This window comes from Bos mutus, chromosome 20 (genome assembly GCF_027580195.1).
Source record: "Bos mutus isolate GX-2022 chromosome 20, NWIPB_WYAK_1.1, whole genome shotgun sequence".
NCBI classification, from domain to species: Eukaryota; Metazoa; Chordata; class Mammalia; order Artiodactyla; family Bovidae; genus Bos; species Bos mutus.
The window spans coordinates 1,687,567-1,700,694 of record NC_091636.1 but is presented as its reverse complement, the minus strand read 5'-3'; the positions used below and the strand labels follow the sequence as shown (position 1 = coordinate 1,700,694).

The 13,128-nt window shown below is 45.4% G+C and overlaps 1 protein-coding gene across 1 annotated transcript in view; it reads right to left on the bottom strand.

Moving 5' to 3' along the window:
• The window catches only part of DOCK2 (dedicator of cytokinesis 2), a 460,175-nt gene that overhangs the window by 38,587 nt on the left and 408,460 nt on the right, over positions 1–13,128 (bottom strand). Inside the window, exons 35-38 of the mRNA XM_070357390.1 lie at positions 11,535–11,691; positions 9,117–9,157; positions 4,991–5,081; positions 4,226–4,345 (exon numbers count right to left, since the gene is read on the bottom strand). Coding sequence (XP_070213491.1) covers positions 4,226–4,345; positions 4,991–5,081; positions 9,117–9,157; positions 11,535–11,691 — 409 coding nt within the window. The remainder of the gene's footprint in view (positions 1–4,225; positions 4,346–4,990; positions 5,082–9,116; positions 9,158–11,534; positions 11,692–13,128) is intronic.

Here is a 13,128-nt window from a genome sequence, read left to right as displayed (position 1 = left end):
GAGCATCCACCCCAGGTCAAAGGCCTAACCTAAAGCAGGGCCAGGATGTGCACTTGAGGATGACCCTTGACCTTATACTAAGCTTTAGTGGGCCAAACTGAGGAAGTAGCATTGACAAATATATACTACCATGTGTAAAATAGGTAGCCAGTGGGAAGCTGCTATACAGCACAGGGAGCCCAGTCTGGTGCTCTATGATGACCTAGAGGGGTGAGATGGCAGGAGAGGAAGGAGGCTCAAGAGGCAGGGGATATATGTGGTGTGTGTGTGACTGATCCATGCTGTTGTACAGCAGAAACCAACACAGCACTGTAAACATTGCAAAGCAATTTTCCTCCAGTTAAAAAAAATCTCCTCCCTTAGAAAGTGAAAGTGTTAGTCCCTCCATCATGTCTGACCTCTTTGCAACCCCATGGACTGTAGCCCACCACACTCCTCTGTTTGTGGGATTCTCCAGGCAAGAATACTAGATTGGATAGCCATTCCCTTCTCCAGGGGATCTTCCTGACCCAGGTTTCAGAGCTGGGCCTCCTGCATTGCAGGTGGATCTTTACTATCTGAGCCACCAGAGATTTCCCAAAGAAAAATGGTTCACAAAGAAAATAAGCAGGCAGCGAATTTCTGAGGCTAGAGTTGGAGCCAGATACAGTTCTCTTGATGTTTGCTACTGGGATCTTTTCACTCTGCCAGTCCCATCACTTTCTTTTTCCCTTTGGCCAACTTCCTTCCCTCCTTCCCTTCCACCCTTCTCTTTCTCTCACTTTAAAAAACAAATGTGGTAAGAACACTTAACCTGAGATCTGCCCACTTAACAGGTTTTTAAATGCATAACACAGAACTGTTAACTATAGGCCCAATGTTGTACAGAGATGTCTAGAATTTACTCATCTTGCATAAATAAGCCTTTATACCATCACTTCTTAACTGAATTATTTAGGGTGAGTGAGCAATGGGCGGCATAGAGTTGGAGGAGGTACTAGAGTATTAAAAAAAGTGATGAAAACTTTTTTTAAACAGGTCTTTTGCATCTTTAAAAAAATTCTGGAAAAAAAAACCCTCTGGATAGAGGGGGTCCTTTCCATCTGTTCCATTTTAACTGAAACCAATAGATGATCCTTCCATCCTAGATCACAGCAGTCCGGAACCTCTACAGAGGGGCAGAGGGAGGTGCTGGGTGGGCTGGAGATCTGGCAATCTCAAGGGACACCCATTACATTTCAAATTTGGCTTCAAATGGAAGATGCACCTAAATGGAGAAGTTGGGGGAGGAGGGGGAGGAGAGAGGGAAGGTTGCCAAAATGCAGTGTGTGCTTTGTTGCAGAAGTGCTCTCTCTGCATCCAAGCATAAAAATAAATAAAAGCAAGTGCTGAGTGGAGGACTACGGCTGTAAACCCATGGACAGCTTAGTGAGCAGCATAAAAATGCTTTACGTGCCAGGAGGAATCAAGTCCACAGGCGAGTATGGGCTGGTTCTCTCTCCTTAGCCTGAATGAGAAGATGGGGTTAAAGGCCCAGGGCTGGGCCAGGGGGCTGTTTGGCTCAAGTGGAGGTCTTTGCCAACTTTTTGTCATAATATGCCAGAAATACCCTCCCTATGTGTTAAGGGATCAGTGAGGGGCTAAGAAGGGAGACAGGCAGGGAGTCGAATGGCTGGAATGTCCTTTAGGTCTGCCCGTGTGGTCACTAGGACCTCTGCCAGTCACTGACCCCTGAGTCTCCTACGCTGGTCACTGAGCACCTGCTGGCTTCTGGGCATGGCACACAGGGATGGGAAGTGATGGACGGACAAGACAGTCTCTGCTCCCCTGAAACAGAAGTGGGTCAAGTGCACACACGAGCAGATGCACTAGCTGGGTTTTGAGGGATGTGGAGGAGTCCATCAGGTAATGACAAGAGGACTTCAGGAGTAGAAAGTCATTTCGTGTGTCTAGATCAATAAGGCTCCATGAGGGGAGGTATGGGGAAAGGAAGTCAAAGGGATGCTGAAGACTTTGGGCTTCATTCTAGAAGCCACCGCAGCAGTGGCACATAGAGGGAGCTATACCCATCCGCTCCCTCCTCTCTGCCCCTGAAGCGCTTTAGCAGCACCCTGTTCCCACCCTCTTCCTTCTCATTATTGCACAACACCAAGGGGTTATGTGCAAAAAATAAAAAAGATGATGACCCATATGTGTGCTTTGCCGGCTAGTAATACATCCCTTAGTACTGGGGCTTACGCCTTCTTCCTCTCTGCTCAGCGAAGGGTTGGCTGAGTCGGATACCAGCCTGACAGGTCCTTTCAGGGTTTTCCCACCATGACTGACTTAATCAGCCAATAAACCAAGAGTGAGCTCAGACTCGATGCCCAGCAGGACGCGAGGCTCCAGAGAGGGCCAGGCCTCTGCCCTCAAGAGGCTTATGGCCGTAAATTATTAAAACAGTCTTCTCCAATTGCTCAGTGCCTGGGAATTTATACACCCTTCCACAGACATTACCTCATTGTATCTTTTCAGGGAAGGTGGGGAGATCACACCAAGACAGATGCAATGAACTGCGGTGACAGAACAGGCCAAAAGTCAGTGTTAAATTGTGCCTGGTGAACTGTAAGAGGCCAGGCCATTCAGAGAAGAGGCAGGGCTGTAGGTAAGCTGGAGGACTCAGGAAAAGCTTGTGAGAGGAAGCAGGCAGTCAGCTGGGGCCTCAAGGGCAGAGAACTGAGTTTGCACACTGCAACTAAAGGTCTGCATGTCACGATTAAAAAAAAAAAAATCCTGCATGCTGCTACTAAGACCTGGCACAGACAGATAAATAAACGTGCTCATGCTTAGTCGCTCAGTCATGGCCAACTCTTTGTGACCCCACGGACCGGAGCCCACCAGGCTCCTCTGTTCACAGGATTCTCCAGGCAAGAACACTGGAGTGGAGAGCCACTTCTCTTCTCCAGGGGAGCTTCCCGACCCAGGGGTCAAACCTGAGTCCCTTGCATTGCAAGTGGATTCTTTACCATTTGAGCCACCAGAGAAGCCCCTAAATAAATAAATATTTAAAAAAACGGAACAAGTTAGTACTATGTACCAGGTCTTATGCTAAGTGCTTTACATCATTTTCTCACCTAATTTTCACAATGCAGCTAGAAAGTAGGTACTATCAATATCTCACTATTATGGATGGGGAACTGGAATCTCTGGAAGGCCATGGGGATTGTAGGTGGTAAAGGAATGAGGCTTGCAACCCAGATCCTGAGCTCTCAGCCACCTACTGTGTCTCCTTGCAGCATTTGAGTTGGTGCTTCCTGGAGGGTCAGTCGGAGGCTGGAGGGTGGACAGTACCTGGTTTGGCCAATCTCCAGATAAAACATGACAAATCACCCTGATTTTGCTGTTTAGAGATCAATGATGACACCATGATGCCATTCATACATTCAATTAATAAATGTATTCAACATATATCTTTTGGGCCCCATTGTTAGGGTCTACTAGGCACTCGGCAGTCGACAAGACAAATATCTTTGCTCTTGGCCTTCTAAAGTGGAGAGCCAGACAATGAACGAGTGAAAACAAAACGATCGAGGTGATGTCTGACAGTGATGAGTGCTTTGAAGAAGAAATAAGTATGACTCACAGCAGGGGTGCTGCTGTGTGGTCTGGGAAGGCCTCCTTCAGGACATGGCATTCTTTGCTTGGGCAAAACCCTGAGCTGTGAGAAGGAACTGGCCACGGTAAGATATGGAGGAGAAATGTCCTAAGCTGGGAAAAGTAAGTGCATAGGCCCTGAGGTGGAGAAGAGCTTGGCACGGAACATGTGAGCAAGAGGGAGCCTGGCAGAGTTGACACGGGAGAGACAGTCAGAGGACAGCTCGTATGTGGCCTCATGGGTCATGGGAAAGATTGCAATTTGATCTAAGTGTTGGGATGGCTGTTTGAGATGACCGTAAGCAGGACAATGGGTTATATTCTATGGGATAAGTATGTTTTATGATCACCCTGTTTCCTATATGAAGGATGACCTGTTGTAGAGGAATAGAGGATACAGGGCTATTGCATAGGACTCATTGCGTCCAGGTGAGCAATGCTGGTGCCTTGAACATATGTAGTAGGAATGGGGATCGGGAGAAATGATCAGACTTAGAGTTGGGCAGGAGTGCTGACCAGACCTGCAGATGGATTGCATGTAGAGTATGGGAGAGAACAGTCCTTCCCAGAAGCTAGGGTTCCCACGGAGAGAGGAAGGGCAGGGACCAATTACCTTTCCTTTGTCAAAGTAGCCTATGATGATATCATACAGCGTCTCCTTCAGCTGCCGGTGGGTCTGCGGGTGCTGCTGGCCTGTCTGCATGACCTGCGATGCGCACTGCTCATCTGACCACTGCAGAGAGAGGACACACGCAGTTACCCAGGGCAGGTGTCTTCCCCTACTGCTGAGGAGTGGGAGGAAGCCCTGCAGACACCCCTGCCTGTGTCCTTGCTGCCCTGAGCGTCAATCAGAGAGATGATGTTGGCCCACAGGTTCCACAGGAAGCACCTCTCCGTTTCTGCGGAGTCACACTTATTGACTCTCTGGACTCTCTGTTTGCTCCTGTGTATGGATTGTAGGATTTTTCTCTGAATCCCTGCAAGACACGGCCCCAGCTCTTCAAAACCCAAAGGAAATCCTTGAGACTTTGTCCTGCTCCAGCAGCACTTTCAAGAGAAGAAAAACAGCTCACAGGGCATGCTAATGATTTATAGTTGATGCTTGGATGTTATATAAAATAGTTTGAATGTTATGTAAAACTGCAAGATATGTCTCAGGGGGTTCTTGTTGCTGCTAAATGTGAAGGTCACTTGAAACCTTATGTGTCCAGACAGAACAGTGCAGAAAAGTAACCTGCCAGGTTAAAAGCTTGGGGACACAGGGGAAAACAAAATTTATTTGGCTAATTTTTCTTTTCTTTTTTTTTTAACTTTTCAACTTGCTGTGAGGGCTCCATGGGGATGTCAGCATGAACCCCCTTCATTGGGAGGGCAGTACCTTGAGAAGCCAGGTGTGGAGGAGGAGTGTATAGGCAGCCTCTGTGTAGTTGTCACAGTCCAGGTGAAGGTCGCGGAGTTTGTACAGGTACCTGTTTGGGAAATATGTTAAATCACCAGGTGCAGTAAGAATGCAGGTGGTAGGGCCAGGCCAGAGACAGCAGCTGGATACCTCTTGGGTTCACAAGGGAGTCCTCCATTTTCTGATATTCAGTCCCCTTACGTGGGTGACAGTGATAGCCCCTAGAAGTTGCAGGACATTTAAGGTATGACAGGAACCATGCCAAGTATTTTAGATAGCTTGACCATCCTGTAAAATGGGTCCACTGAGAATTTTCATTCACAGATAAGAAAGCTCTGGCCTGGAGAGGTTAGGTATCATTCCAGCCAGTATTCAACTTCATACTGAAGACTCTGGCCAATGCAATATGACAAGTAAGGGAAAATCAAGGAAGGAGAAGCAAATGGCTTGTTGGAGGTCATGTGCTAACGAATGAAGAACTGGAATATGGTTCTAGTTTAACCGCCCTCAGAGACTATACTCTAATCATTGTACAACTCCAAGGGCATGGACAAGTCATAGCGCTGTAAAGGGGAACTTCTACCCTCTCTTCAATGCTCCCAAGGTGTAAAGGAAGTGAAATTTCTGATAAGTAAAGAAAGGGGTTAGAGATTAGACATTCAGGTGGAGGCATTGTAGAAAGAATCTACAATTCAACTGTAATGACATTCCCATCTCCTACCCTTCTGCAACGTGATGATCTAGCTCTGAACCCTAGGATGACTAGGGTTGAAAGATATTAAGAACAGGACAGGATCAGAGGAAGGGAGTTTCAATCAGTTATTTGATACATAATGTGTATTAACTGAATCAACTTCTCTGTGCCTTAGTTTGCTCATGTGTAAAACGGTAGTGCTCACAGAACCTGCCTATAGAGTTTCTGGGCCTACAAAGGGCCAAGCAGACTCTGTAGAAAAGGCTCTGTAAGTGACAGCCAGCATTGCTACTAATAAATGCCAGGATCCACTGAAAGTGATTAGCCTGTAGCCAGCATTGAGCAGTAACAGCTATTACCTATTATCATCGTGCATCAGGTTCTTCTACAAAACATTCTCTCCTGCCAATGTTGGAAACAGAATCCAGAACCAAAAAGCCATTGCTTTGGTGACTTGCATGTCATCAGGAGCATTTTTTAAGCCCAGCTCTTAGCAATTTGGTGAAGGGAAGCTGCTGTGATGCGATGCCCTGATCCTTCCTCTGAGAGGAAAGGCACTGTCTGTAATGGGCCAAAATTCTGCCTTGGCTATCTAACTACAGGGAACAAAGGGCTTCTCAAGCATCTGCGCTCAAGTTAGGTCTCAGTGCTCAGGGTTAGATTTCCTGTTATAAGAAAATTTTCTGCACAGAATGTCACCCAAGGAGGAGCTAGGGTTTAATGTCTTTGGCTACATAAAACGTGGCCAGTGGACCAAACGGAGGCTGCCTGAACTCAGGGTGGGCACTGCCAAAGATCCTCAAGGGGAGAAAGGTCAACGAGTGGTTTCTGATACTAACGAGCTAGTGACCTTTTGCTCATTTATTTGTTCCATCAGCAAAGTTGAACTGAGTACACAGGCTGTGCCAGGCATGAGAGATGAATGGTGGCAAAAGCAGACCCCATTCGTTCTCAGAGGTTAACATTTATAATTTAGGAAAAGAGACAGGCATCGACTAAATAAACAAAGAGGTAATTGCAAAAATACAGTTGTGGCCAGTGTTGGGAGGAGAGGTCTATGGGTCCTATGAGAGCAGGTGTCATCCAGGTGGCGCTTCTGGAAAGTTTTCCCGAGTATGACACCTGAGTTGGGATCTGAAGATAAGAGGACAAATTGGGGGAGGCATTCCAGAGAGATTGTACATCCATCCATTCCACTAATGGGTGCTTTATATATAATATCAATTCATCCTCTCAACAATTTTTCTTTAGATAAGAAAACTGAGACAGACATTAAAGTAGGTAGAGCTAGAAACAGGTGGAAGCGGGTTTTGACACCAGCTGTTTCTGCCTTTACAATCACTCTTCCCCACTTAACTTTCTGCTGATCAACCAGCTATCGTGAAATTGCGCGTAGCCTGCACGTAAGAAGCGCGCAGCTGTGGCCAACTTTTAGAAACCCCTGGGTACACAGTCACATCCTAGCCTGTCTCCACCTGCTTGGCCTTGGTCTCTGATCCCTGATGACTGGGTCCGAAAAACTTAAAGAAATTGGTCCTAGGGAGAGCTTCTCTGCTGCTTTCAACTCCTTAACTGACCAAGATACTCCCTATCCTTTGTCAACTCAAGGGTTTAGTAAGCAGCCACAGAGCGCAATGGAAGACACCCTGATGGGCCTGAGTTGGGGGAGGGATTCAAATGCAAACAGATGGCAGATGGGCAGCTTGAGTGAGGTGGAGGGGCTGAAGTCTGATGGGGAATGGAGACCATGGGGTGCTGTGTCCCGTCTAAAATGCTGTCACCCAGCCCAGGTGGTGGTCGTCAGGATGTGTGGGCCCAGTGTGGCCATACCTTTCAAGTTTTTCAGAAGAGGGAAATTTTGAGTTTTATGTAACATCTCTAGATTTTTAAAATTTGGCAACCAAGTAAAAATGTTTTTAAAATACTATGCCTGCCTAACAGGACAGATTTTTCAGACTATATCTTATTTACAACGTCTGGTGTAGGCAAATGTGGTTTTCCTAGATTACTACTATAGGATTCACATCTATAAAGCTTATGAAAATCTGGGATTCTCCATCTGTGTTTCTAAAATGGGAAGAAATGAAAAGAGGTTGGGGAGGGAACCAAGGGCCAGGCACTTTACCTGTAGCATCTCATTTAATCCTCAGAACAGAATGGAAAAATTCTACATGGGGTAACCCTAGCCCAAAGACACCGAGTGATTTTTCCAAGGTGACGGAAGATAACAAGTAAAGCCCCAGGTCCTTTGGACCCAAAGCACGGTGCTTCTGCAGTGAGTCATGTCTAGTGATGTTATAAATACTATCCAAGCTCCGGACAATCTATGGAATTATCTTTTTTCCAAATGATAGTTCCTATTTCTGGAATAATGCTAAAGTACCTAAAAATATTTGCAGTAATAGCAGAGTGAGTTTGGACATGGAGTCTGGTCTTCAACTGAATGTGTCAGAAACCTTGAAAGGGCCTTGGTCATTAATCTTACAGTCAGTTCTACTTTGTAGGCCTTTGTCTCACAAGGAGATGCATAAAGATATATGTCCAAGACTTTTGCCATTTTGATATTTATGATAAAAAAAAATTGGAAACAACCTAAGTGTTCAACAACACAGGACTAGCTATATAAATTATGGTATACTGTGGAATGAGAATTTTATAGTTTCATTAAAAATTATACTGCAATACATCTGTTGACATAGAATTCTTGTCAAGCAAAGAATAAATTATGAGCTATATGATCCCTTTTTTTTCAAAAAATAGTCATGCATAGAATTTGATCTATATATAAATATTAAATGGTCTGGGAATATGTATAGATTATAGTTATTTAAAAAGAGTTTTGTTTTGTCTCTTTGTATTTTATGGGGATTTTGGGGCTAATAACTATGCATTATTTTTGTATGAGTAAAGTAATTTAAAAAAAACTTTGAAGGAAACAAATGAGATTCTAAGAAACACTGATAAGGGAGTTCTTTGCTTCAGGTGAATGTCCCCCCAAAATCCTTCATGTGATTTTTCAAATAAGTGTCCTTTAAATGCCTACAAAGAAGCTGCCATCATACATCTTGGTAATTTTTTCCCTTTGAAGTTGGGCTGGCCAATGATCTAAGTATTTGCCCTCCAAACCCTAGACTAGGGCTTCACATGCCAGCCTTGTAACAAATACAAGGGCAATTGACCAGCACAATTCACAGCAAAATAGCACGGCAGGTCAGAGAACTCCAGGTGGATTTGGGAGGCTGACTGCAGGAGCATGGAAAGAGTTGAGTCCAAGAAGATGGAGAGGAATCAGAAGGTCCGAGTGTCAACAAGGTGTGCTTACATCCTGCTGGAGGCAGTGGGGGGCCATCGATGGATATCTAGCAGAAGAGTGACATAGCAGGTTTGGGTTTTAGAAAACAAAAATCTTACCTTATATACATCTCTTCCCGATTATTGTCTTTGTAGAAATTCTAGAGAAGGGAGGAAAAACAGTGATGAGTGTTTTTCTTTGCAGAACAGCAGGGGTGGAGGGCATTGTAATGAGGATGAGAGGAAATGGCTATTTACTATCTGGGCAAGATGGGAGCAAGAAATTTACTTTCCTGAATGCACCAAACTGTTTATTCTGACTTGAAAGTCACTTCCCTGATCGTTAGACTATAAAGGGACAGAGGAAGTATCCCAGCCATCACATCAGGAGGTGCAATCCAGCTACTTGCTGCATTGAGAGATCGGCTTTCGAGGAGACTGAGGAAGTTTACTTTGACAAGTCTACTATGAAAGGCAGCCCAGCTTGATCTTTAAAAGCTCAGATCCTGCACTGAGGAGAACTTGAGTTGGAATCAGAGTAACATTAATCACAATAGATCCCAGTGATGATAACAGATCATACAGAACTATCAAGAGTTATGCTGAGATTCCACAAAAACATTTAAACTCGGCAATACCTATTCCATCTCAAGGCTCATCTCAATACCTATTCCAGACCAGTGGTTGGTCTGGAATCACGTGCATTTTAAGACAAGTCCTTACAGATTTTGTATCAGGAGGGTACGCTCTCACACTTGAGCCACACCTGGAGAAGATCCAGGCTTAATTCAGTGCACCCGTGCGCACCTCGGGCTCTCCGAGGGTGAGACGGTGTGTTCCAGGGCGCAGGCGGTGGTTGGCAGAGACCCACTAGACCTACAGACACGCCCACCCCATCCTGTTCTTCGTGATACTGTGTTTAAGCCACAACCAAAATCAACAAGGTGTGCTTAAATTCTATGCTGGGTTTAAACTGCTTACAGACCTACCTTTCCCAACTTTCTCCCAGGTCAGATTCTGTCAGTTGAAGGCCAGTTTCTTCAACCAACTTCTACCTCTTCAATGACAAGAAACTGCTAAACTCCGAGAAAACCCCTCCTTTGTGCCCTTTATGTAAAGCGGGCTGTGTGGAGTTATTAGCAATGAATTCCTTTCTGCTGTAAGCAGGAATTTTAACTCCCCTTAGCATTTCAGAAAATCAATGGCAATATCTAGGGTGTTTAAAGAGTCCACTTAGGGCAATCGGAGGGCACATAACAGAACTCTGGGCTCACAATTTATATTGCTGGCGCGCTGGAAATGTCGGGGGGGTTGATGGACTAGATGCCATGTGGTCCTTTGGCCAACCTTACTCATGTTAATTCCCTTAGGGTGGGCTGACCTGGTGAATATGAAGCATTGTTGCTGCTCTAGCTGTCTCATGACCACATCACAGGACATGGGAAGGGGAGACTGGGAGCTGGCCCATGGCAGGTCGTGTGGTACAGGGGTGAAGAGTCTGGGTTTGGAGTTAGCTGCTCTGGTTAGCTTGTCCCACAGTGCTCTTCTGTAAATCCTAGTTATGGGCAGTACTTCATTCCATAAGATAAGGAAACTAACACCCAGCGAGCAGTTACCCAGGGGTCAGAACTGCACTCTTGCCCGGAAAATTCCAGGGACAGAGAAGCCTGGCAGGTTACAGTCCACGGGGTTGCAAAGAGTCAGACACAACTGAGCGACTGAGCACACCCCCACAGGACTGCATAACCTATGAATTAGGTACTATTATTTCTACCATGTAACAGATCAGCAAGCTGAACCTTCAGAAAATTTCCTTGGGTATTCTATTAATTATCTGAGAGAGGGTGAGAATAGGCTGTGTGACGCCAAAGCTCATTCTCTTAACCTCTTTATACCGCCGCTTTCTTTCTCTGTGGTACGTTAAGTGCCAAAGGAGATACTGCCATCCCTTGGTATCTTCAGGGTCACAGTGCCTGGACCACCACAGATACCAGGACACAAGGATGCTCAAGTCTCTTACATAAAATGGTACGTTAATAGTGTTTGCATATAACCTGCACACATCCATATACTTTAAATCACCTCTAGATTATTTGTATTTACTAAAACAATGTCAATGCTACATAAACAGTTGTAAATCCAATGTAAATGCTATGTAAACAGTGGCTAGCATCCAGTAAATTTAAGTTTACTTTTTGGAACTTGGTGGATTTTTTTCCCCCTGGTGCTTTCTGTCTGTGGTTGTTTCAATCAGTGCATGCCAAACCCCTGTCCACGGGGTTGCAAAAGGCCAGGGAGAGCTGACTACGCTCATTCCCATTTCATGTGTATGATAAACTGAGGCACAGGAACGTGGCAATGATTGACTTCAAGTCACAGAGCTGGCAGATGTCAAGAGAGGGATTCCCTCTCCTGTTCTTCTGATTTCTAAGGCCCTGAGCGAGGCCTCCCCACCCAGAGCAACAGCAGAACCCAAAGTGAGACCAGCCCCCATGACTGGACATGTCCCATGACTGGACAAGGGGAGAGGCCACATACCAGCAGGTTCACCGTGCAGCTCATGCGGTTGTCTTTGCTCTCATCCGTCATGACGCCCCGGTAATCTAGCAGCTTCTCCAGGAGGCCTTTGACCAGGTTCACAAAGTTCTCCACCGACTTGTAGATGGTCGGGTGTTCCGCAGCACACTCCATCAGGCTGCCGCACAGACGGGAGGGTGGTGAGCTCAAGGGCACGGGAGAAGGCACGCTGGGGGCGGGGCTGGGCGGGGCTGCGGGGCGGGGCGGGGGCAGGGTGGGTGGAGTAAAAGCCAAACCAATCTGTGAATCCAAGTTCCCTTGGTTCACTGTCTCCTTTTGTTCCTTTATTCAGTCCTTATTTATACACTGATTTGGGGCTTCCCGTCTAGTCAAACCTATGGTTTTTCCAGTAGTCATGTATGGATGTGAGAGTTGGACTAGAAAGAAAGCTGAGCGCCTAAGAACTGATGCTTTTTAACTGTGGTGATGGAGAAGACTCTTGAGAGTCCCCTGGACTGCAAGGAGATCAAACCAGTCCATCCTAAAGGAAATCAGTTCTGCATATTCACTGGAAGGACTGATGCTGAAGCTGAAACTCCAATACTTTGGCCACCTGATGTGAATAACTGACTCATTTGAAGAGACCCTGATGCTGGGAAAGATTGAAGGCAGGAGGAGAAGGGGATGACAGAGGATGAGATGGTTGGATGGCATCACCCACTCAATGCACATGAGTTTGAGTAAACTCCAGGAGTTGGTGATGGACAGGGAGGCCTGGTGTGCTGCAGTCCACGGGCTCGCAGAGTCGGACACAACTGAGCGACTGAACTGAACTTGGGGCTTCCCAGGTGGCGTTAGTGGTAAAGAACCTGCCTTGACAGGTTCAGCCGTAACAGACATGGTTGGATCCCTGGGTTAAGAAGATCCCCTGGAGGAGGGCATGGCAACCCACTTGGGTATTCTTGCCTGGAGAATCCCGTGGACAGAGAAGCCTGGCAGGCTACGGTCCATTGGGTCGCAAAGAGGCAGACATAACTGAAGTGACCTCACGGGCACATTGACCAGATAGTGTAGAAAGTATTTAAAATATTCCACCACCGACAAAATGAGAAAAAATAAAAATAAAATTCTAGTGTGGGCAGTGGTGTGGGGAAATAATTACTTTTATAGACCCATATTGGGAGTGAATCAGTACAACTTTCTGGGGTAGCAGTTTTCAGAGTACCTGTAAAAATTGTAAAAATACATATCTTTTGATCCAATAATTCTATTTGGGGAATCTATTTTACAGAAATAATCCCATAAGTAGGTAAGGGTGCATTTATAATACTTAGAAATTGTGTCTAATAGCAAAATAGTTGGAACCATTCTAAATGTGCAATTAAAGCATATTCACAAAATATGATTAAATGAAGCCATTAAAAAGTCTCAGAGATCAATGTTTTGACACAAAAATCTCTATAAAATATATAGTTGAGAAAACCAAATCTCAGAACAATATTTGTTTTTTAATTTAACCATCTTCCAAAGAACCTACCATGTCCTAGGCATTATTCTAAACAGCTTACAAATTTTAACTCATTTAATCTACCATCACAATCTTATGAAATATTTG